Here is a 25814-nt window from a genome sequence, read left to right on the forward strand (position 1 = left end):
TAAAGGCTTTGGAGAAACTACTTCGCAGTGAGCTTTCCAAGTGGTGGGAGAAAAAGTCGCTAGAAAAATATATTGAGGCCAATCGTGTTCCTCGTGGCTTGAGAGTTATGATTGTTCCTACATACGAAAATCCGGACCCCAAAATGCTTCAGGAGGGGGCAGAGAACAATTTACAATCATCAAGAAATATGTTGCTGATTTTGATTAAATACGCCCACTCAGATAGGGAAGCATTACTAACTGAAATAGATAAGGTGAATGCTCTTCTGGAAGCGACAGGTGAAATTGACTTGATAGCGAACACCCGGAAGGAGATTGATCAACGACTGGCTAAGCTGGAACAAACCATCCAAGAACGCAAAATTCATAAATTTGCGAGAGATAAACAAGACTATGCGACAGGGCGTATTTTCACGTTTTCTCGTAAATACGACTCATACAAGCGTAAAGCAATGTCTGCCCAGCATAAACCAAGTCGGTCAACTGATTCAACTACTCCATCTGCTGCTGCTGTAATTAACGAGGACAATCTATCGGTAGCCTCTTTCACCGGCTCTGAGGAAAGTTTACCTTCAAGTGATGCAGGGGCTCCTGATCTCACAACTTTCAGTAGTCGACGAATTAAATTTTGTCAGCGAGGACCGGAGATATTCTCTGCGCTCAAGGAACAATCCTCCACAAATATGCAAAATGGCAGCCAAAAATGTCGCCACAGGAAACGAATTGCCAAAAAGAGGTGGAGGGCGAGGCAGAATGCGCAGGAATTGGAACAAATAACGAGTATACAAGATAATACAGTTATCAACTTGACTGATATGATGCTATCCAAAGCGGAGGAACAGCTCCTCTCCTTGGGACTTTCTTATTGTCCACCGAATAACTTCTCCTATGTCCAGGCACGGATTGATGTTTTTAAATTGATCAGGAAAATTAAATTACAAAAGTACTTCCTGTTACATCCAGAAAATCCCAATATACGTGCCATTGAACCAGCGACATCTAGTGATGAGGAGTCATTACAAGTGAGGAACTTAAAAGGTCTACAAACTTTGATTTCCTTAGCTAATGAAGAGAGTTCACAAATTGAACCTACAGTCAGTCAAGTTGTCACTGTCAATCATTCACCAACCACGGCTTTTCGGGGCAAATCCACATTTCTACCTGTGATGCCTAAAGACGCTGTTTATGTCTTTAGTGACAGGGTTATTGCAGAACTGAAGATTCTCAATAGGTCGGTACTGGGAAAGAAAAAACAATGTGATGTTAATAATGTGCAATATGCCAAACTGGTTAAAAAGATACAGGGTAACAATCAAGTAGTAGTGAAGAGTGCGGACAAGGGGGGAAACACGGTATTGTGGGCGAAAATTGACTATGTTTCTGAGGCAGCCCGCCAACTAGGTGATCCCCTTTGTTATTCAAAGACTACTAAATTTGCAATGCTTAATAGCCACTAGAAAACCAGGAAAGACATCAATGCCTGGTATAGACGTCGCTTACTGACTAAAGAAGAAACAAAATTTCTAAATGTATTGCATCCTATTACACCTTTATTTTATTTGTTATCCAAGATTCACAAGTGCACTGTCCCAGTCCCAGGTCGTCCTATTATTTCAGCCCAAGGTAGCAAGAATGAGAACATTTCAAAATATGTGGATTTTTTCTTACAGCCCCATATGATTTCTCTCCCTTCTTTTCTTAAGGATACCACTGATTTTTTGGTTAAGATTAATCACATCACGTGGGGTCCTGATTTGTGTTTCCTGGTGATGGATATTGAAGCACTTTACACCAGCATCAACCATCTGCAGGGTCTGGAAGCTGTCCAGTTTTTCTTAGATTCCCGAGAGGCTACCATGAGGGACCATAATCTCATGTTATTAGATATGATCCGTATTTGCCTTTTTAACAATTATTTCCCATTTGACAAGGATTTTTACCATCAGGAACGCGGGGTGGTCATGGGTTCGTGCTTCTCCCCCAGCTACTCATGTTTACATGTTGGCTGGTGGGAGAGGCACGTTCTGGGCGTCACTCATGCACGTTGGCTTCCTCACCTTGTGTCTTATTGGAGATTCATTGACGATATTTTTATCGTCTGGAGGGGATCACAGGAACTGGCAGCTGAATTTGTCAATGAAACAATAGGAACCTTAAGTTCACTGCCAATATTTCATCTACTTCTGCTGAATTTCTGAATGTCCTGGTTTACATTGATAAAAACACCATACAGACAAAACTTTACAGGAAAAGCACTGCGGGCAATTCCATCTTGCATGCCCGCAGTGCCCACCCCCCTCACACCATAAACAGCATACCCTTGGGTGAGTTTATCAGGATCAAGCGCATTTGCAGTAGCCCAGACGTCACCCAACAGTGCCTATTGGAATCTAGGGATAGATTCCTTCGACAGGGCTATAATAGAGCTGTGTTAGATCGGGCTCTGAATAAAGCATCAGCGCGTCCCCGTGAGGCATTGTTAATTCCTAAAACCAAAACGAATCCAGATGTGACTAGTCCGGGGACAGCCAGATTCATCACCACATACTGCTCCCAAATTTCCAAGCTTAGCCAAATCATCAGATCGGAGTGGCCTATAGTGCTAACAGATGTAATTTTAGGTCCATTTCTGCCCAAAACACCGGCCATTACTTTTAGGAGGGCTCCCTCTATGAAAGATTCCCTAGATCGAACCCAGCCAGAGCTTCAACCAAAAACTACTTGGCTTCACAAACCTGGCTTTTACAGATGCACTTCGTGCCGTGCCTGCACTTTTGCAGTCAATGGCACGCATTATACATCTGCCTTCAATGACAGAGTTATTCCGATCAAGGAACATCTTACATGTCGCAGTGATTTTGTAGTCTACCAACTAACCTGCACATGTTCTCTTTCTTATATTGGGAGTACCAAGTTGCAAGCACACCAACAAATTCTGCAACACATCCGGGCCATAGTCAATTCAGATATGAATTATCCTGTGGCACGCCACTTTAAAGCAGTGCATGACAAAAAACTGAAAGATCTGAAGTATACTTTGTTGTGCTCTGTGGCTAATCCAGGCAGGGGTGGTGATCGTGAGAAACTTCTTCGCCAAAGAGAAGCTTTCTTTATCCTTCTGCTTGATACCAGATCCCCCAATGGGTTAAACGCGTTTGATGAGTTACACCATTATTTGTAATGAATGTAGTTTTCCCTTTACTTTGATAATGAATTGTGCTCCCTTTGATTATGATGTTCATGTATAGACTTCAATGGTTTTTTCCATTGTGAGCTTTTGATTCAGATTTTGATAATGACATTTTTGCTGAATGGTATATATGTGAGTAGTCTCTCGTTATATATATTTATATATACATATTTTTTTTAGCAAACAGTTGGTGTAGGTTTTCATATGGTTGTCCTGTCGCTTAGTTTATTCCATGTATTTAACATTCTACCTTGTGGTCTATTTTAGAATTTGCACTTTAGCATTCAAGCATTTCTGTGATTAGAAATCATGTATTAGCCCAGTGTTTTATGCATTTATGTTAGGAATCTCACTTTGCACTAGCAATTGACATTTGTTTTCCTTTGCTATTGTCCTTCTGTTATTATGTGAAGACGGAATGGATTTATGTGGGGGTTTCCTGACGTTTATGACTAGTTTGGTTGGGTTTCATTTATATCTCAATGGACTCGTTTTCCCGTCTGATATTTTGTACTGTTTTACCACTTGGCCTGCTTTATAATATTAGAGCACTATGCTTTAATTTTTCTCCATGTATTTGATGTATGTATGTATCAATGGTTGATGCGACATTTGATTTAATGCCTTGTTTGCTTCTTTGCACAACCCATGCGGCCTGTTTCTTTAGGCGCTTGGGCTTTTAATCACCATTTATTTCACTGCCTTCTCCTGACGCGTCATGTGACCAAGCTCCTTCCGCGGAGCGAAACGCATCAGGGAGGGCACTTGCTCTTTCACTTTTGCAAAATAAAATGCACTGCTGACACCTTATTGACGTGATGGCTCGATGATTTAAAATCGTGTAATTCTTCTTGAGGAGTGGAGGTCTGCGCCCATTCGAACCGCTACCAGGAGCTGTTGGGATTTCGTATATATATATATATATATATATATATATATACATACATTTATATATATAGATAGATAATGCATATACACATAAATATGCAGCCTGGAAACACCATACTAGGCTAAAAAAAACTGCCATTATTGCATGTAACACTTTTACATTTGCTAAATAAAGACATATATAATACATTATATGATAATGTAAAGAAGAAACACTGCCCTGGGTTTCTTTAAAACACACCACCTTTATTTTCAAAGGTAAAAACAGGCAGGGTCATAGAGCAGCTTTAGCCTAGATAGGCTGCATAGTTACAACTGAAAAACTTGGCCCGTGCCTTTAAGACCTCCATGAGCCTCCAGGCTCCCATCATGCACCACAGGTGACAGTTAGGTCAGTTCTCTTTATACGGCGTATAACAGTGTATTCACAGCATGGGTAACATAGAAAAAATAGATAGTCCTGGTATTCGCCCGGGGAGGAGGGTGGGTTGCTTATGACGTTGATGAGTATACCCCTGGAAGAGAACTAGGATTACAGGTAAGTAACTTATTCTTCTCTTCCAGGGGATACTCATCAATAGTCATAATAGTGATAAGCACTGAATAGAGTAGCAAGCCCATCCCATACCCTGCGGACGAATACCAGTAAACAGTATACTAATAAATATTACCCAAACAAATTCCTCAGGGGTGCTTGACCAACTTTAGCATCCGCCCGAGTATCAGAATCAAGGCAGTAATGGCTTGCAAAGGTATGGACCAAATGCCACGTAGCTGCCTTACAAATCTCATGAATAGAAACATTTTTAAGCATTGCTATCGTAGCAGCTTTTCCTCTAGTGGAATGTGCTCTCAACTTGCCCGGGAGCGGTTTCCGTGCCAACTGATAAGATAACAATGAATGACACAATCCATCTAGAAATGGACCTCTTAGATGCAGACAAGCCTGTATTCAGAGGGCCATAGTTCACAAACAAATTATCAGACTTTCGAACACTCTTGGTCTTGTCAAGATAACATTTCAGAACGCTTTTTAGGTCTAAAGAGTGAAGAGCTTTCTCAGCTGGAGTGTTCGGACTAGCAAAAAACGTAGGTAGTTTAACTGACAGGTTAATGTGAAAATCCGAGACCACCTTAGGAAGGAATCTCGGATGAGTGCGAAGCACCACTCTATTCGCATAGAAAACGAGATAAGGTTCTGTAGAACAAAAAGCCTGTATCTCGCTTACCCTGCGCGCAGAATCGATAGCTACTAAGAAGGCCACCTTCCCCGACAGATGTTGAAGGGACGCCTTATGAATAGGTTCGAATGGGGGACCCATCAATTTGGACAAAACCACATTCAACTCCCAAGGCGGAGAGTAAGCCCTCACCGGAGGGTAAACTTTTTTGAGACCCTCCAGAATCTTTTACTACTTGCATTTGAAAGAAAGAAACCTGAGTGGGAGACTTTTGATATGCTGTTATTGCTGCCAGATGGACCTTTATAGAAGAATACTGTAAACTTGCTTTAAGTAAGTATGGTAACAGTACCTGTTCTTGACCTCGAATCGGGTCATGACCTTCAGCAACACACCACATGAAAAAACGCTTCCACTTGAAAGCATACGACTTTCTGGTAGAAGCTCTACTCGCCTCTCTCAAAATGTGCATACAGACCTGCGAGAGGCCTAAATGTCCATATTGGACGAACTCAGGAGCCCCACTGCTAGCTTCAGGGACGGCAGCTTGGGATGGAACAGTCTGCCGTTCTCTCTGGTCAGCAGATCCGAACAGCAAGGCAGTCTCCGGTGCAGTACAGATACAGGAGATCCGGGTACCACCATTGGCGAGGCCAATCCGGAGCCACCAGGATCATGTCTGTCTTGGACTAGTACAGTTTCTTGATCACCAAGGGAATGAGTGGAATCGGTGGAAAAGTAATGTCTCTGACCAGTCCATCCATAGAGCATTCCCCTTGGGCCCTCGGTGTGGGTATCTGGACGCGAAGACGCTGCATTTTGTGTTTACGGCGTCCGCAAAGAGATCGATTTCTGGTTTCCCCCAGGTCTGAAAGACATCTTTTATTACTTTTTCTTTTAAGACCCAGTCGTGTGCGAAGTGTCTGCTTAGGTCGTCCGCTTGGATGTTGAGGACACCTGGCAGATGAACTGCCGATATGCTCATACCCCGAGCCAGACGCCATTTCCAAATCGCTTGCGCTTCGAGCAACAGAGGCCTGGATCTCGTTCCGCCCTGCTTGTTCAGATAGTACATCGTTGTTGTATTGTCCATTTGAACAAGCAGGGAGGATGTCTTGATCGCGGAAAAGAAAGCCTTGAGAGCTAGGTGGACAGCTCGGAGTTCCAACATTTATATGATAGTCTTTCTTTCTCTGACCACACTCCTTGAATTTGAAGCGATCCCAGATGAGCGCCCCATCCCTGAAGGGACGCATCTGTCACCAGTGATTGTCTGGGCATGTCCTCCTAAAAAGGGACTCCCACTACCAGATGACTCCGCTGCATCCACCATCGGATGGAGATCTGTACTGACCAGGGTAGTGACAGTTTGTCCTCCCAAAGATTTGAAAACTGGGACCACTGGTCCTCCGGAGACTGTTGCAGAGGTCTCATGTGAAGCCTGGCGTTTGGAACGAGGAAAATGCATGAAGCCATGGACCCTAGAAGAGATGAGATGAGATCTGCCTGGCCGTGGGTCGAGGAGTCTTCAGTAGCGTTTGACACTGGAGGAGGATAGTCTCTCCTCCGAAGGATACGCTTTTGCGTCCTTTGAATCCAGAAGTGCACCCAGATAGTGTATCCTCTGCGTTGGATTGAAGATGGACTTCTTGAAGTTTACGTGCAGGTCAAGCCTCAACAGCTGATGTATGCAGAACGTGAGATGTTGCTGAAGCAGAAATCGGAGAAGCACTCTTTAGAAGCCAATCGTGTAGGTAGGGATAGACTAATATGTGCTTCTTCCTCAGGAAAGCTGCTACGACTGCCATGCACTTTGAAAACGTGCGAGGAGCTGACTTTAGCCCGAAGGGCAGGACTGTGAACTGGAAGTGGCTTGTTTGGATGCAAAACCTTAAAAACTTCCAATGCTTTGGGGCGATGGGGATGTGAACAGAAGCATCTTGAAGATCTATGGAGCACATCCAGTCCCCTTGATGCAGAAGTGGAATTATTTGATGTAACGCCAACATTCTGAACCCTGCGGCACCCCCTGGTCCAAGGCTACTCGCTCGGAGTAGCAGTTGCCCTGCCTGACTTAGAAACCTCGGCCAGATAGAAACGATTGGATCCATTTTAGCGCTGCACCTCCTACCCCCTCTTTGTTCAGACACTGTAGCAAGATGGAATGTGCTACAGTGTCAAACACAGCGCTAAGGTCCAGAAGGATCAAGGCCATAGTATGGCCCTCGTCGGCACCCTGCCTGATGGTTTCGGATGCCATGAGGAGCGCTGACTCCGTCGAGTGCCGAGGCCGGAACCCAAACTGGGTGGGATGTAGAAGATTGGTATCTTCCACAAATTGCATTAACTGCAAATTGGCCACCTTCTCCGCCACTTTAGAGAAGTAGGGTAGGAGGGAGATGGGACGCAGATTCTCCAGCTTTTCGAAGCTGATATTAGGCTTCTTACGGAGGGGAAGCACCACAGCTTGTTTCCATTCCCTAGGCATAGTGCTGGACCTGAAGGAGACATCCAACAGATGCCTAATGTAAGGTTCTAGTGTCGTCAAGCTGTCCCCCAGCCGTTTAGGTGATGCTGGATCCCGTGGGGAGCCTGATTTCACTGATCTACATATTTTGATCAGGTCTTCTACTGGTCGGGTGGAGAAGTTAAGCAACAGATTTTGTCCATCTGCCTCACTTACTGATGCTTCGAACTCTTCCCCCTGCCAAGGGTTGGACGGGAAAGGCTGAATAAATTTGACACTTTGTCGCCAAAATAGTCAGCAATGCGATTGCAGGCAGCAACTGAACAATCCTCTAGTCCTGCCGAGGACTTGGGGACGACCAGGGATTTATAAACGCAGAACAATTCTTTCGCTGAATTCTCTACACCCATGATCCTATCGGCATAGTGGGCAGTTTTCGCTCTCCTGATTAGGTTGTGATATGCCCGTCTATTGATGAGATATCTCTCTCTCGCCTGGCTGCCATAGGCTACCCTCCACTGCCTTTCTGCTCGCTTACAATCCCTCTTAGCGTAACGCAGTTCCTCATTGAAGCAAGGTGCCGTTCTCTGTTTACGATCGCCCTCCTTCGGCCGGCCTAGAGGGGCCGTACGGTCCAGGGCAACCGTGATATGGTCATTAAGCAATTTATTTGCCGAATCCGCATCATCACCTCCAGGGGGGCCCTCTGCGATAAGAGCCTCATTGAACTCTGGCAGGGAGAACCTGGCCCATTTGCGCCTGAGGTAGTTAAGGGGAGTGGGGTCTGTGACCTTATGTTTAAGGAGATGGATTTCAAATGGTACCAGGAAATGGTCGGTCCAGGGGAGGGGCACGGGGAGAGCCGCTATGACTTCCTCCCAGTTCGCAAATACTGGATCAAGCAAGTGGCCATGCTGGTGTGTTGGAAGATGGCCCTTTAGCTCTAGTTGTAAGGCATGAAGTTCTTGACGGAACTCCATCGCTCCTTTGTCCGACAGATCCTCTAAATGCATATTAAAGTCTCCGAGTAGCAGAAACTTATCTCTCCGCAACGCTATCTCCGTGACGCACTCTAGTAGGTTACCTTTAAACCTTGCCAGGGGTCCTGGGGGACGGTAAATTAAATAACCCTTCACCGTAGTGCCCCCATTAATTTTTATGGTAAAAACACCAGCTTCGCTACCCGCCATATGGACTAGTTCCAATTGACAGGCAAGCTGCTGTTTGAATGCAATAGCTATACCCCCCCTCTGCCCTCGGGTCTGTCCAATCTCACCATCAGGTATTCTTCTGGTAATGCCTGAATGATGTCGGGGTCAGAGTGAGCATCCAACCACGTTTCTGTGAGGAATAGCAGGTCCAGTTGTCTATCCACAAGTAGGTCGTAAATATCAAGCTTATGGCATCGTAGCGATCTCACGTTGAGCAAGCCACAGGACAAGGTGGGGCTGCCCCGGGTATCAGCTATCAATGTACTAAGACGGAATTGGCAGTGTCTGCAACCTTCTTCCTCCCCTATGTTTATGGTGTGAAGGCCGGGAGTGCAAGTAATGGTGGACAGACTTACAAGATCGTTCCTACTCCAAAAGATTCGGTTGTCAGGACCAGGGGTGGTGGCCCTGGGCCGTGTCCGGTCGCGGACGGGCGCAGAGGGGCTTGGCTTAGGCACGGCTTCGGCGCACCCCCGGCGCGCCCGCTGCGCCAGCCCACTGCGCCGTCTGGCCATGATGCACATTATATAATTATTATGTAAATAAACTGTTACAGTAATCCAGGGAGGACAGTACCAGTGAACTCACCACAGTTTTCCCAGCATTTTCTGGAAGAAATGGAATTATTTTTCTTAGGAGTTTAAGTTTAAAAAAAGCTGAGGATGCTACTTGATTGGCATGATTAGCAAAGTTTAGTTTCTCATCAAAAATGACTCCAAGATTTCTGACTTTCTGAACAGGAGTTGGTAAAGTTCCGAGTAATGGAGGCCACCAAATTGATGACCACATAGGTGACAATTTGCCAAAAATGATCACCTCCGTTTCTCGGAGTTCAGCCTAAGACAGTTACATGCCATCCACTCCTTAATTGCCAGCATGCCTTCTTGAAACTCGGCCGCCACCTTGTCTCCATCATTATTGACGGCTAGCATCAACTGGGTATTGTCGGCGTATGTGGTAAGGCTCATCCGGTAGAACTTAATAACCCTAGCTAAGTCCGACACATAGATGTTAAAAAGTGTCGGACTTAGGGATGAGCCTTGAGGAACTCCACAGGGTAGAGCCAAGTCAGCTGATTTAAATGGCCCCAGTGTTACAGCCTGGGTTCTGTCTGACAGAAAGGAGGCGAGCAAGGCTCGAGCCTTGGAGTGGATGCCTAGCTCCCCGACACGGTCAATCAAGATGGAATGATTGACCGTGTCGAAGGCCGCAGAAAGATCCACCAGAACCGCAGTGCCACCCTGGTCTCTGATGGTTCTGATGTCGTCAGCGGCTTTAATAAGCGCAGTCTCGGTACCATGCATTTTCCGAAAGCCAAACTGTGAATCATCGAGCAGAACATTATGTTCTATATATTCTGAAAGTTGATCATTCATTACTTTCTCGGCCACCTTGGCTAAAAAAGGCAGGCTGGCGATGGGCCTGTAGTTTTTCAGTGACTCTTTGTCCAAACCAGTCTTTTTAAGAAGTGGTTTTAATAACTTGTTCTTCAACTTACTAGGAAAAACCCCGGATTTGAACATCTCATTAAAGATTTGCAAAACTATATCACTGATTAAGTCAATAACTGGGGGAAAGATCTTGGGAGGGCAAGGGTCAAGTGCTGAACCTGTTTTAATAAGTTTAATGATCAGTAATTTGATCCTCATGCACTTCTTTAAATTGGGCGAATGAGCACTCAAGTTGTTTATTAGGGGGACTAAATACAGAGTTAGTAGGTTTGTTGGTCACTGAAAACTCGGTATAGATATCGTTTACTTTTGAGAAGAAGAAATTTGCCAGGGCGGGGGGGCCAGATCGGGCGATTTTCCAGCCAATAATTTCACCACCGTTGTCTGCTGGAGTTTTTTGCGCTTTCAATTTGCTCCCCATAGAATTTTTTTGGCCTTGATCATTTTTTTTTATAGATGACCAATGTCTGTTTATATAGCATTTTGCTTTCGATATCATAGGCTCTTCGCCACGTTCTTTCATGATTCCTGCACATTTGTTTTTGCTTTCTTAATGTTTCAGTAAACCAAGGTGCTGAAGGCACCTTCCTGTTTCTAGAAATAGTTTTAAGGGGGGCCAGTGTCTCCACCGCCTTACCTAGCCAATCAGAAAATTGCTGCACAGCTATATTGGAATCTGCAGCAATGGTCGGCCAGGTGTCAATCAGGGAGGCCCTTAGAGTCGCATTGTCAATATCCTTCCAGACTCTGAAAGGTTATTGATGTAAGGGGGTTTGTTTAGGTGTATGGGCTTGGATAATGGAAATGTTGCTCACAATGGCAAAATGATCGGACCAAGTGAGGGGCAGTATATCATTTACTGTTATCTCTTATATTAGCACCCACACATGAGGCTGGTCACACATTAGACGGCATTTTTTCTGTTACCAGCTGGGTTAATCCTAGAGTACCAAAATCGTCCATAAGAGAGAGGGTTTCTGTATCTTCCAATTTTTCCAAATGGAAATTTAGATCCCCCAGGACCATAAAGGTATCTTCGATAGCCAGGGGTTCCATAAGTGACATAAAGGAGGACAAAAATTCAGAACGTGCCCCCGGTGGTCTATAGGTAAGTACTCCTTTAAGATGATATGAGGGAGTAAGCTTGATGGCGAAGTGTAGGGCTTCACATGTTTGAGGATATAGAAGAGATTCTAAATGGGAAAATATTTTAGGTAATAATTGCCAAGCCCCCGCCTTTTTTCCCTTGTCTATCTTGCCGGTGTACAGTGAAACCATTTGGCACAGCCACCACTAAATCGGGATCGGATGTATCATCCATCCATGTCTCTGTGATAAAGAGCAAACCTATTTTCTTGTTCTGAATCAAGTCAGCAATCTCCTTCCTATGACTTCCCAAAGAGCGGGCATTAATAAGTGAGATAGTAATATTCTTAAGCTTGTTATTTTGTGTTTGTGATGATGAAGATTTGTGGTCAATAAGAGGTATGAAGGATTTGCAGCCAGGGCAACATGTGTTTCTCCCTCCATTAATGTTGCCAGGATGGTACTGAAAGCATGCAGGCCCACTAAAGGGTCTAAGATGATATAAATCAGCTACAGAGTATCTAATCCATTCCCGTTCTGCTAAACCAGGGGTCGTGGCGCTACGCTAGCATGAGATCCGAAGAGCGATTTTCCGTTAAAGGGCAGGTTAAGAATTCAGTGTTGTGCTTCAGGCTTAAGACTCGTGAGCCTCAACCAAGCTGAGTGCCTGGCGCAGAGTCCATGTGCCTTACCATGCGTAGATAAATCAGAAGCATCAGCGGCTGCACTAATCAGCTTGTTAGCCAATAGCCCACCTTCATGTAAGATCTCAAATCGTGTTTATCTTCTTTTGGAAGCTTTTCTGCGAAACGAGACATGGAGTCCCATAGGGCGCGGTCATAGCGACCCAGCAAAGCTGAAGCGCTGGCGACTTTCATGTAGGAAGCAGAGGTGGCACACATTCTCTTCCCTACTGAGTCCATAGCCTTACTGTCTTTATCCAGCGGCACAGAAGATGACACCTCTCCTGTTTGATTCTTACGTGCTGCTGAGACAATTACAGAATCCAGTTTTGGCTCAGCCCTCAGAAAGAACAGATCATTGTCCGGTGCTTTATATTTCTTAGCGATCCGAGAAGGAACCGCTCCCAACGCTGCTGGAGGTAAGTACTTGTGCTTCGCTGGCTCCAACAGACCTGGGACCAGAGGAAGTAAGGGCCTTGACGTTAGCTTTTGGTGCAAAGTCTCAAAAATGACCATTGTCTTGGTGGTAGAGACCGGCATTTCGATATTAAGTTTAGCTGCTCCACAACAGAGAACCTCATTAAAGGTAATCACATCATCAATCGGTGAAATCCTACTCGGAGGAGTTGATGACCGTGTCGGCGAATAGCCCCTCTTCGAATTTGTAGACCTTGTAGAGGATCTAGTATCGCGCCTCCTCGAAGAGTGGCGACGTGAAGATCTAGAAGAAGGTGAAGGCCACCTCTCACTGATGGAGTACGCTCAGGTCTTCTCGGAGAGTGCACCAACTGTCATTGGGGGGGGGGGGGGGGGGGGGGATCTTGATCTTGAAGCAGGTCTTGCAGACACAGGTGACCTGGAATAAGACCTTGGAATAATAATTTTCTTTATCTTTCACTCTAATCTCCCCCAGCCAGCGTGGCGAGATATTAGTTGCCGGCTGAATAGGTGAAGGTGCTCTCGAGGGCTCTGGAGAGATTTGCACAATCTGTAGTCCAGGGGAGGAAGAGGAACTCCCAGAAGACAAAATAGGAACCTTAGACCGGTCTTTAGACACCGTCCTAGGCTTCTTAGCTGCAGGAGACGCCGACGACGATCTCCTCGCTGGCGGCTTCCTCGGCGGCGACGGTCTCTTAGGAGTCGACGTCATGCGCCTCGACGGCGATTGATTTCTCGACGTAGTGTGCCTCGACGCCACCTGGCTTGGGCTCTCAGACGTCAAAACCTCTGCTGGCCAGTTCGACGTAGACGTCATGGCAGCTCTCGATGGCGACCTTGACTTATGTTCCGAGCCTCTCGGCGACGACCGTCAACTTCGATGAGACGACGTAGAGTCCCGCCCTCTTGCAGTAGGCGAGCCGGACCTGGACCGCCTACGCGCATGTCTCTTCTCACCTTGCTTCGGCGGTGTGGTCTTCGACTGCGAAAGATGCCTCGACGTAGACTGTCGCCACGACTGATTTTGATGCAGATTTTGAACAGAGGTACCTTAGAAGAAGATTTGTCCCTCGACGCATTAGGGGACCGATGTTTTCTCTTCTCCCCTGTCTCTTTGCGCTCTTTGTGCTGAGAAGAAGGCCTCTTGGAATGAACATCTCTTCCACTCACAGTTACTCCTCTGTCATACAGGGACTGCAGCCTGCTCTTCTCCCTCTCCCTGAGAGTTCGGTTAGACAACTTGCTGCAGTGGTAGCAAAGTTCTGGCTTGTGAGAAGAGGGTAAACAAGCTACACATACCGAATGAGGGTCTGACTTGGCCATTTTTTTACTACAGGCCGGACACTTAACCAACAAGGCCGGCATTATGACTGGAAAAATAGTCAAAAACCAGGAAAAAATTGTTGAATTAGTCAAACAATGACTAAAGGCGTCGAGTAAAGACAAAAAAAATTGAGAAATACCAGAATAAAGTGATAAAATATCACAAACTGGCGCGCTCAATGCTCCAGGATCCTCACAGTAGGAACCGGAAAAAAGAACTGACCTAACTGTCACCTGTGGTGCATGATGGGAGCCTGGAGGTCTTAAAGGCAATGCGCCAAGTTTTTCAGTTGTTACTATGCAGCCTACCTAGGCTAAATCTGCCTCTATGATCCTGCCTGTTTTTACCTTTGAAAATAAAGGTTGTGTGTTTCAAAGAAACCCAGGGCAGTCTTTCTTCTTAACATTATCAAGCGGCGTCGAGAGCGGCGCCAGAACCGGGTCGAGGGAGGCATTGGGGACAGCGCCGCCCGAGGATAGTGCCGGAGGTGACACCTGTGGAACTGGTGCCGGTGAGGTCATCAGGTCGACCGGCGACGAACCGGATCCAGGGGGGCCCTGCGGTGCCGGGCCCTAAGGCGCCGGCGGCGTCGGGGCGGAAGCACCCAGCGGTGTCAGGCAGAAGCACCCGACCCGCTAGGGCCCCCAGACGGGTTCGCTGGGCCCGAAGGCACCGCGGAACCCGTTGGAGGAGAGAGGGACCTCATGGCCATGAGGAAACACTATCTCCTCCGGCGTCGCTTGCTGCCCAGGGACCGGAGGGTATGGGGCAGGTCGCGACGCCCACCACTCTGACTGAGCCGTGTGGGCGGTGTCACCCGAACCCCCGGCCGCATCGCAACGGGGGGGGGGGGGGTTGTGGGGTCGGAAGAGCGATGACGTCTCTTCGACTTCTTGTGCTTACCCGACGAGGACTTCGACCCGGAGGAGTGATGTTGACTCCCGGAGCTATGATGGCTCCGCCCCCGCGACCGGTCCCTAGATCTCTGTCCGGACCCGGACCTCTCACGGCGCGGGCCGACTGAGCTCGAGCCGCTTGCGGGACTGCTCCCGCCTAGCCTTCAAGGTCAAGGCCTGACAGTCTGAGCAGGTCTTTTCGTCGTGATAGACACAGAGGCAGTGGAGGCACCGACGGTGAGGGTCGGTGACAGACATCAGTCGGTCGCAGTCCCCACAAGGCTTAAAACCTGGCATCCCTATCAGCACCGATCGGAGTCAAAGACTCGAGAAATGATCAAAAAGATCTCAAAAAATTTGTCAAAAAGTGACTAAGGTACCACTTTTTCCAGATCTGCACTGCTGGCGCGGAAAAAAGAAGAACTGACGTCAGCACGCGGAGGCGGCGTCCAAGTACTCCGACGACGTCATCACGGCGCCCACGACACAGACAACGGACACGGAGCCGCAGACAACGCCTACCGACGCGCAAGGCTACTGCTACGCAAAAATTTCCAGATCCAGTCTGACGCCTGGGGATATTCTAATGTAAGGAATCTAATACTAACCTGTTTCTTTCAGATGTGATTAACAACAATGTGGAGCGGTTATGTATATTATGCTTTTAAATAATCTCACATTCCGAAATAGAGGTTATTTGAACCTGTATTTATAACATGCATATAAATAAGGATCACCCTCAAATGGGCATGGAAGAATGAGTAGTAATGTGGTATAGGTGTGCATGTTGAGTTATTTGGTTTTTATTTTTAGTAGGCGATCACTGGTTAGTCATGAAACAGATGATTATGCCATATTTACATGAATGCCCCTAGATGTGATTAACAAACAACAATGTGGAGCGTTTATGTATATTTTGTTTTCAAACAAGGCCATCATAATGATGGTACATCTCACATTACGAAACAATATGAACCTGTATTTATAACATGCATGTAAAGAAGGATACCCTCAAATGGGCATGACAGTTGTAGATTGAATTTAAAGGTGATGTGTCTCTTTACCGGACAGCATTGTCTGACCATTGAGGTAACTGTCCTTTTCTCACTAACTGATTGACATTATATCGATGATCGTGGAACCCATCCTAGGTACATGATTCAGTTATACACCGCTACACACTAGTCTAAGATGGCGCCCACCAAAAGGTAGTTCCATGACAACCATGAAAATGCTGTCACTCTATGTTGAGTAACACAAAGGACTTATGGGGCCCTTAGCCGACGCTAGCGTCGGAATACATTCAAACTTTCCAGTACAAGGCGCAGCGAGAGTCCTCCCGCAGGTAAGAATACTCATTTTGACAATCCGATAAGAGTATTAATATAATCCCGTCTTTTACATTCAGAAGCTTACTAATGGACGTCAGCAAGTTTCTTTAACCTAGGATACAGGGTAGTTGATTTTATTACTGCTTACACGGCAATTCGGGCTGGACTGTTCCCATAAGGAACATGGGCAAGACTGATTTGCATATAGCTGGGTCTGAACAGAGGTGGGGAAGTGAGCTAAAGAATGATGGATCCAACCCACATCTGTTACTGGGGATGAGTGTCAGAAAAGTTTCAGCGATCCGTCCATCTCCTTGTGCTTACTATCATTTGACAGATATTGTTACTACCCTTCAGATAGTAACAATAGATAGTAACACTAATAGCTTTATATTTGACAAATCACATATATTGTTTTAAGTAATTCAGAGAATTTACTTTGTTTTTAAGGTCTGCTTGTTGGCTTCAAGAATACAAAAAGACCAGAATAATGAGGTTTTTGCTGTCTGCAACAAACCGCTGAGAATCAGCTGCTATCTGCAATGAACACACTCAATCAGCTTTGACTGTAATTAGAATGTTCAGCATCGCATCTGTTATATTTTTTCAAGATTAGGATGAAGCCAATTGTGAAGTTCAGAAGTGTGGTTTGGGGTTATCCTTATGTAAACAGACTTACTGTCAAGCTAAGAGACTGGTTAGCAAGATGAAAATACAACTAGGATGAGGTTTCTCAATGGATACAAGCAAATTACCACTGGAGGCTGTGTATACATAATTTTTGCTAGGAAAAAAGGAGCAAATGTATTAGATTATTTTTAAAAACAATTCAATGATAAATATATTTTTGGATCCAGCAAGAATACTGAAATGGGTATGTTTAATAGTCTAGGTCATAAGTTGGTGTGCTCGAGGCTCAGGACTAGGGAATGACATCACAAGTGCTCTGGGAAGAAAAATATGATGCCAAGGTAAAAACAGGTCATTGAGGTTGGGACGGGTTAAGCCGGAATTAAGAAATATAAAGTCTCACCATTTCGTCTTTGCCCATGTACTGTGCCATGACTGTTATGGCTTGGATAGTGTAGAAGAGAACTAGTTTATTCTCTGTGTCTTCCAGAGTATGGTGGAATAGCCGCAGCAAGTCCCGGAAGTGTGGTTGGAATGCCTTGGTGCAGGAATCCAAGGCTGTGCTTAAAACCAAAAGACCAACCTGGGGGAAAAAGGAGATACATACAGCATCAACAGAGGTCAACAAGAATACTCACATGAGAGAGTTCAATCGTAGGCCGCAAGAAAAAATGAAGGGGAGAAAAGCGAATGAAACCTTACTCACTTGCAGTGGCTCATGCACACCAAATTCTTGAGCTTTTTCAGTTCTTTACATGAAATTACCAAAGGCATCAGACAGAACCAGAGAGCAGATGCAATAGTATTTAAATGGCTAGACCACTAAGCTAAGAAGTCTGAGAAAAATATGAACACCTAGCCTTTATGTCCATCACTTCCAAAGAACTATTAATAACCTTGATCCTTTGAACTATGTCCGAGTGAACAAAAGCTATAGCCAGGATGGAAGAGGGAGTTTTTGACTGCTTAAGGAAGCGAGTAAATAAGATACAGGAGTTACTATAGTAAGTAAGGAATTCATTACCTGTAATAATCAGTTTGCAGTGGGGTAGATCACTTCATTTCCATGCTCCTGCCATCCACTGTTGGACACGGATGTTGCAAGATGTTTTTCTTCAAAGTAGAGGTTATAGTGACCCCTCTTGGAAATGTACAGTGTTGCATGTAGGAGAGTAGGGTCTGCATTCATATGGTCACCCCAGATTTTAGCTTTTTGCTTCACTGGTTTAAGACTTTCCCTGCCTGTGGGCCTGCTAATCAGACCCACAGTCTAGCTGTTCTCTCTCTAAATTGACATCCATGGACTTTAGGTGCATTTACCAATTGGTATTGGGTCACTCTTGTAAGTCCTTGTACAGTGTACCATAGGTACCCAGGGCATAAGTGAACCCAAGGCCTACCAAGGGCTGCAGCATGTATTATGCCACCCCTGGCTGGCCATCCAAATCTGACACAACTGGCTGATCAATCAGCTGAGGCAAGGTGGAGTAATCACCCTTTGCTTTAGATATAGTATACCTATATCTAAACCTAAAATAGACACATATACATCTATAAGTCATTCCTATGGCAGGCCTTAACAATCCTGGAGGCAGAGTGCTTGGAATTATGTGAGATAGTGCTCTGGCATGAGCTGAGCCTGTCAGCAGCTTTCGGAACCAAGTCCTTTAGCTGATGATAACGCTATACCATATACTCTTAAGTGCATTATAACCTTGCGGTTATTGCTAACTGTGGCATAGCATTATCAAGGTGTCATACAAATTGGAATACTACCCCCTCGCCAGTTCTGGCGACGGGGGTAGCATTCCACCCTTCTAGAGGGACACGACATGTACCTAACTGTGAACCCCGGTTAAAGTTAACCCGAGCCTCAGCATCACAAAATGGATGCTGCCACCACAGACACAAGTCTGACCTCCTGCTGCTGGGAGTCCTTCCAGCGAGGGAGGCTTGAGCAAATGGTTTCCTGCCTTGGGAGGTGCTAGTACCACCCCAGACAGGATTTTGTGTATTAGGTAGGACAGGGCTGAAAGGAATGAGACATGCCTGGGGCACAATAGGTACCTTGTGCATACACCGGTTCAAACCAGTTGCTGGGGCACTCCAGCCCCAGCTCTGGCGCGAGACCAGACAAAGGATAGGGGGTGTAACCACCCCCCTTCCTGGTCCCACCCATGGGAGGGACCTAGTGATAGTGCAGTCCCTTTAGCAGGATAAAGGTAGGAGCTGGTCCCATTCCAAATCAGATTAATCCTGAACTGAAATTCTGCAAGAAGAAACTCTGGACTTCGACATTCTCCTAAGAAGACTGAAGAAATCTCTCTTGTGGGCAAGGAGTGTCCACCCTGCACAAGCAGGCACCATCAGCGGCCAGCGGTTTCCCTTTGTCGTCTTCCCGCGAGGATCCAGACTTCAGAGCCCGACGAGACCCGGATTCCCAGACCTCTCCGACTTCTACCTACATCTGCAGCACAGCTGAGATCCGTGGGTGCGACGAGACACGTGGGACCGGCCATCTTGAAAAAAGCAGCACTTTGCTTCCAGCACGACTACAGAGGCATCCTTGAGAAAGTTCTTTGGGGATTGAGAAGCCCCAGCCCCGAGCAGCTCCTGCACAGAAGATCAGCCCTCCAGCATCCACGAGATCTGCGTGCAGCCCTTTTGCTTGATTGCTGCTCGACGCGTTGTCTGGTCACTTGCCGGATGGCTAGTGGCCTCCTAGACGACGAACCTTGAAATGTACACCGCTGGTCTGATTGCTCCAGACTGGCCCTTGCTTCCCTGCAAAGGAGAAGCACCTCGGACCCTCCTAGTCCGCACCAAACGCCTTTTCCACTCACCGCGTGGGTTGCCTTTGCCAAGGCCTGTTGACGCCGAATCTGGAACCAACACTGCCGACAGCGAGAGCCTGCGTGGGACAGCTCGTGCCTCCATCCTGGTCATCGAAGACACCTCCTGGTCCACGTGGCTGCAGAGTCAAGCGTCCACTCTTCACCTCATCGCGACAAACAGCATCTGGTTACTTACTGCTTCCACTCCAGTCACTGGCTAGTGACTGAACATTGTCCCCTCTGCTTTCAGGTCTTCATCTTCCTCGATCCACCCTTGGGCCGATCAGACATCTTCCTCCTGGTCACCTGCAGCATCTTTCTTCAAAGCTCCATAGACTTTGACGCGGTAACCAGACACACTTTCACACCTATGCACCCGCAGCCCGTGAGTGAGATAAGAGCATTTTGGTGCTCAAGGGTAGATTGACTCTCCCAGTGTCCAGTTATCCTGTCGTTTTAGTCCTAACTAGTCGGAACTGTCTATTACTTACCTTTTCGTAATTTGTACTGTCCATTGATTTTGTCCCGCATCTCTCGTGTGAGTTCACACTCTGCACACACGTCCCGTGGGCCTCCTGCTCCTTACCTAAGGTTAGGGTAGTGTAGTCCCAGCGATCCTACAGCCTCTGGACAGCTCCATTCCTTCTATTGATTTCCTTATACCATTTACTTAGTATATGGTTTGTCGTGCCCCTAGGCCACCATTGTAATTTGTGTAACTTAACGTATTTTTCTTAAGAGTCTTGTCATGTGCTTAGCCCTCTGATCTCAAAGAGTTCAGAGGTGTTTGTTAGTAATAAATATATTGTTTATTTTCACAACAACCAGTGTGGTGTCCTTTCATCTGGTATTCAAGGGGTTATAAGTGGTAAAACAGCTGGCTTCACATGACAAAAGAGTTTAGCCTAAGACTGCTTTGTCCATGCTACCATTAGGATAGCTGGTCTATAAGGTTGACTTACAACCAATCACCATAAGGGTTGTTTGGACTGATACAAGGTGATCACTAGAACAAGTGAGCATCATATATCAGGCCAACTTCTCACACCCGGTATACATAAAATAGCAATAGAAACCATCCCCAAAACTAAACCTAGGCCTAGGCCCATCCTTGTTTTGCAACCTATCCACCTCTTTTTGCAAAAGAGACCAAATAAAATGAACCAACAATCAGATTAGCCTCACCCCATAGAACCCTCCTGAGAGCTCAGAATCTCAGATTTTTGTAGCAGTTGTGTAACCACACCAATGAAGAAGCTAGAGGCTGAGCTTTCCCAGGGGAGGAGGGTGGGTCGCATGGGAATCTATGAAGGTTTCCAATACTGGAGAACCAAAGTTACAGGTAAGAAACTTGTTTCCTTACTCCAGTATAGGAATGTTCATAGATTATCATGCTTGTATCAGAGTAGCTAGCAGTTATCAGCACATTTTTGGTACCATGATTATTATACAGCCGAAAGCAAAGCAATTGCATATTCACCATAATGACAATTTCAATGGTCAACAACATACTTAGTGTGAGAAGTTGGCCGGATATATAATGTTCACTATTCTAGTGAGCACTTTGTATCAGTCCAAAAAACCCTTATGGTGATTGGTTGTAAGTCAACCTTAGACCAGCTATCCTAGTAGCGTGGATACGAGCAGTCTTCGGGCTAAACTCTAGAGGGCGTGTTAAGCCAGCTGTTATACCATCACATATACCCCTTGAACACCAAGTGAAAGGACACCACACAAGTGTTATGAAAATAAACAGTGTATTTATTAGAATCACAACAGCCTTGTACTCTTTATGAGGACAGGGTACTAAGCACACAACAAAACTCTTATGAAAATACTTCAAGTTGCACAATTTACACAAATGCCCGAGGGACACGAAAAACCATATACTATGGAAGTGGAATGCGAAATTACTAGCAGGTAAGTACTGTACTAATAGGCTTTGGGATCGCTAGGACTACGTTACTGAACCTTCAGATTACTAGTAGGAGGCCTAGGGGACTCTGGTGCTGAGTGTGCACTCTCACGCGGGATGCGGGACAAAGTCTAAGGGAGCTAGTAAAGACAAAGTTAGTGTTCTCGGGCGAACCCGATAAGGTAGATCGAAAACGACAGTGGATCCTGACCCTTGGATAGTGAGGCTATGCTGGGGCACCGAAATGCCGAGTTTACCTAGCCCAGGGGCTGCAGCTGCATATGTCTCAAAAGACGTCGGGAATCCTCGTAGACGAACCAGGAGCCTGAAGAAAGAAGTTGCTGGCAGGCGACCAGTGAAGATAGTTCGAGTTGATCCAAGCCTGGATCGCAGATGGATGACACCTGAAAGCAGAGGGGACCAAGTTCGTGACTACTAGCCAGTAGTCAGGTGGCACCAGGAGGGCACCGGATGGTAGTCACCTCGACTAGGTGAGTGGGCGACGCTGTGCTCTGCAGATCTCACTGACCAGGAGGTGTTGTCGGCGACCATGATGGAGGTGCGAGCTGTCCCACGATGGATGAAGCTGTCGACGTCGCTGGACCCAGGATTGGGGCAACAAGTCTTGGCAAATTCAAGCCCACGCGGTGGACTCAAAATGGCGTCTGGAGTGGACCAGGAGGGTCCGGGGTGCTCCTCTTTTGGAAGGGAGCAAGGGCCAGTCTGGAGCAACCAGACCAGCAGCGGTGATGTCGTCGGGCGTTGTTAAGGAGGCCACAAGCCAGAGGGCTAGTAGCCAAACAACGCGGTGAGCAGCAAAAAGCTGAAGGGCCCCACGCAGATCGTGGAGATGCTGCGAGGCTGTACTTCGGTGCTGGAGCTTCTCAGGGTCGGGGCTTCTCGGACCCCAAAGCACTCACCAGAGGATCCCTCGGCGGTCGTGCTGGATAGAAGTCGTGCAGTTCTGATGATGGCCGGTGCCTCGAGGTCTCGTCGCACCTACGGTTCTCAGCTTAGCTGTAGAGGTAGGTAGAGGTCAGAGGTGCCAGGGAAGCCGGGTCTCATCGTGCTGGTCGGTCGGATTCCTGAGGAAGGACGTGCAGCAAACCGCAGAGTTCTTAGATGGTGCCTGCGGATGCAGGGTGACTACTCCTTAGTCACAAGGGAGAAATCTTGAGAAGAAGTCTTGAGCTCCTTTCGTAGAAAGTAGTTTCAGGATTCAAAGATGATCTAATTTGGAAGGGTCCCCGCTCCTGCCTTTATCCTAAAGAAAGGGGTGGGTACGCGACTAGGTCCTGCCCTAGGGGTGGGACCAGGAATGGGGGTGGTTACACCCCTCTCCCATGCCGGACTTTCCCCAGGCCAGGGGCTGGTGTGCCCCTGGAACTGGTTCTAGCCGGCAGATGCGTAGTGAGCACAGGGGTGCCACTCAGCAGTCACCTTCCTGTAAAGCCCTGCCTACCCAGGATACACAAAACCCTGTCTGGGATGGTGCTAGCACCACCCCTGACAGGAAACCCTTTGTCCAAGCTCTCCTCGCTGGAAGGTCTCCTAGCAGCAGGAGGTCAGACTCGTGTCTGTGGTGGCAGCATCCATTTTGTGGAGCTGAGGCTTCGTTTAACTTTAACCGGGGTTCACAGTTACATACATGTCGTGTCCCTCTAGAAGGGTGGAATGCTAACCCCGTCGCCAGAATTGGCGAGGGGTTAGTATTCCAATTCGTATGACACCTTACTCGACATGTTTTGATAAAGCAATACCAGAGATACCATTTCACCGCGAGGATTATAATGCACTTAAGAGTATATGGTATGCGTTATCATGGAACAGCTATTAGGACTTGGTTCCACAAGCTGCAAGCGGGCTCAGCTCATGCCAGAGCACCATTTCACACGATTCCAAGCACTCTGCCTTCAGGATTGTCAAGGCCTGCCATAGGAGTGACTGATAGGAATCTGTGTGTTCATTTTTAGGGTTAGATATAGGTATACTATATCTAAAGCAAAGGGTGAGTACACCACCTTGCCCCAGCTGTCGTGCAGCCAGTTGTGTCAGATTTAGATGGCCATCCAGGGGTGGCATAATACATGCTTCAGCCCCTGGTAGGCCCTGGGTACACCTATGCCCTGAGTTACAGGGTCTGATAAGGTGGCCCAGTACCAATTGGAAATGTACCTAGGGTACATGGAATCCATTTTAGAGAGAGAGCAGTAGGCCTGGGGTCCTGATTGGCAGGGCCCCAGGTCAACTAAGTCGGAAAACCAGCAAACACGAGGCAAAAAAAGTTGGGGGTAACCATAGTCAGGTATCCACCTTCCTACACTTAGCAACCTTAGAAAGTATAAACACGATATTCAAAAAAGGTCAAGAGCGGAAAAGACAGTAACATGGAAGGAGGGATGAAAGGGAAAGCTCACCACTACTGAAAGAGGTTCCTCGGGACTGCCTGGCCGACTGCTGCATCACTCTGTGCTGTAGAATCCAGGCATTAATGCCTTGTAAACGTATGAGTACTGCTCCAGATCACCGCACTGCAGACCTCCCGGATAGGAACTCAAAGAGGGCTGTCGAAGAAGAAATCGCCCTCGTGGAGCGAGTACCGATCAGAGCTTCCAGGGGCTTACCCGCTACTCTGTGACAATACTGGATTGCGCTGGTAATCAAACAAGCAAACCCCTGCTTGGAAAGGGGAAAGCCCTAAAGCGGGTCACTAAAGGACACAAACAGTTGAGAAGACTTCCTGAAGTCCTTAGTACATTAGAGATAGAATTTTAAGCACCTCTGAATGTCCGGAGAGTGAAGTGCTTTTTCTGCCGGAGTAACCGGTTGAGGGAAAACAGTTCAGTATAACTGGCTCATTCAAATTTAGGTCTGAAGGTACTTCCGGTATGAACTTTGGGTTGGTACGCAGTATCACTACCCTTTTTGAACTGGAGAAAAGGTTCATGAATGGTGAGAGCCTGCAATTCACCCACAAGTCTAGCCGAAGTCCAGGCTAGCAGAAGAGCTACTTTCCAGGAGAGGAATTTCAACTCCACCTGGTAAATAGGCTCGAAAGGAGGCTTCATGAGTTGGGAGAGAACCAAGTTAAGATGCCACAGAGGAGGAGGAGTAGGCTCGACTGGAGGGAAAATTCTGAAAAGGCCCTTGAGAAACTCTTGATTATTCGTGCTGACCGGAGGGAAGGACCTGAAGATGTGCGTCTGAAGTGAGAGATGGCTGCAAGGTGCACCTTAATAGAAGAGTGAGCCAGTCCGGATTTTGCCAATGAAAGAATGTATGGAAGAACTTCATGCAGTTCAGACTTGAAAGGATGGGCACCCTTTTGCTGGCATCAAATGCAGAAACGCTTCCACTTCAACTTGCATGTCTTGTTGGTACTTGGGGCTCATGCCTGAGAGGGAACCACTTTACATTCTGTTGAAAGGGTCAAACCAAGAAATCCTCGCTGCTCAGGAGCCATGCAGAGAGCTGCAGAGATTGCAGATCCGGATGCCACACTTGGCCCTGGGACATAGTCAACAGCTAAGGAATTGGCTGCAACAGAAGTGGAAGGTCCAGGGAGAGAAGGTGCGGTTCTGTGAACCAAAACGGTCGGGCCATGCAGGAGCTATCAGAATCATCTTGCAGTGTTCCGCTTTGAGCTTCCTGAGTGTAGTAGAGTAGGGTCTGCAATCCTATGATCACCCCAGATTTTTGCTTTTTGCTTCACTGGTTTACGACTTTCCCTGGCTGTGGGCCTGCTAATCAGACCCAAAGCCTAGCTGTTCTCTCTCTAAATTGACACGTGTACCTTAGGTGCATTTACCAATTGGTACTGGGCCACCTTATCAGTCCCTGTACCCAGGGCATAGGTGTACCCAGGGCCTACCAGGGGCAGCAGCATGTATTATGCCACCCCTGGCTGGCCATCTAAATCTGACACAACTGGCTGCACGACAGCTGGGGCAAGGTGGTGTAATCACCCTTTGCTTTAGATATAGTATTCCTATATCTAAACCTAAAATGGACACATGTATTCCAATCAGTCACTCCTATGGCAGGCCTTAACAATCCTGAAGGCAGAGTGCTTGGAATTATGTGAGATGGTGCTCTGGCATGAGCTGAGCCCATCTGCAGCTTGCGGAACCAAGTCCTAATAGCTGTTCTATGATAACGTGTACCATATACTCTTAAGTGCCTTATAATCCTCGCGGTTATTTGCCATCTTTGGTATCGCTTTATCAAAACATGTCGAGTAAGGTGTCATACGAATTGGAATACTAACCCCTCGCCAATTCTGGCGACGG

General features: G+C 46.8%; 1 protein-coding gene across 1 annotated transcript in view; it reads right to left on the reverse strand.

The window, feature by feature from the left end:
* The window catches only part of IPO4 (importin 4), a 2281504-nt gene that overhangs the window by 1726732 nt on the left and 528958 nt on the right, over positions 1-25814 (reverse strand). Inside the window, exon 6 of the mRNA XM_086923725.1 lies at positions 17180-17359. Within this exon, the coding sequence (XP_086779851.1) occupies positions 17180-17359 (180 nt within the window). The remainder of the gene's footprint in view (positions 1-17179; positions 17360-25814) is intronic.

The sequence above is a fragment of the Lissotriton vulgaris genome, chromosome 5 (genome assembly GCF_964263255.1).
Source record: "Lissotriton vulgaris chromosome 5, aLisVul1.2, whole genome shotgun sequence".
NCBI classification, from domain to species: Eukaryota; Metazoa; Chordata; class Amphibia; order Caudata; family Salamandridae; genus Lissotriton; species Lissotriton vulgaris.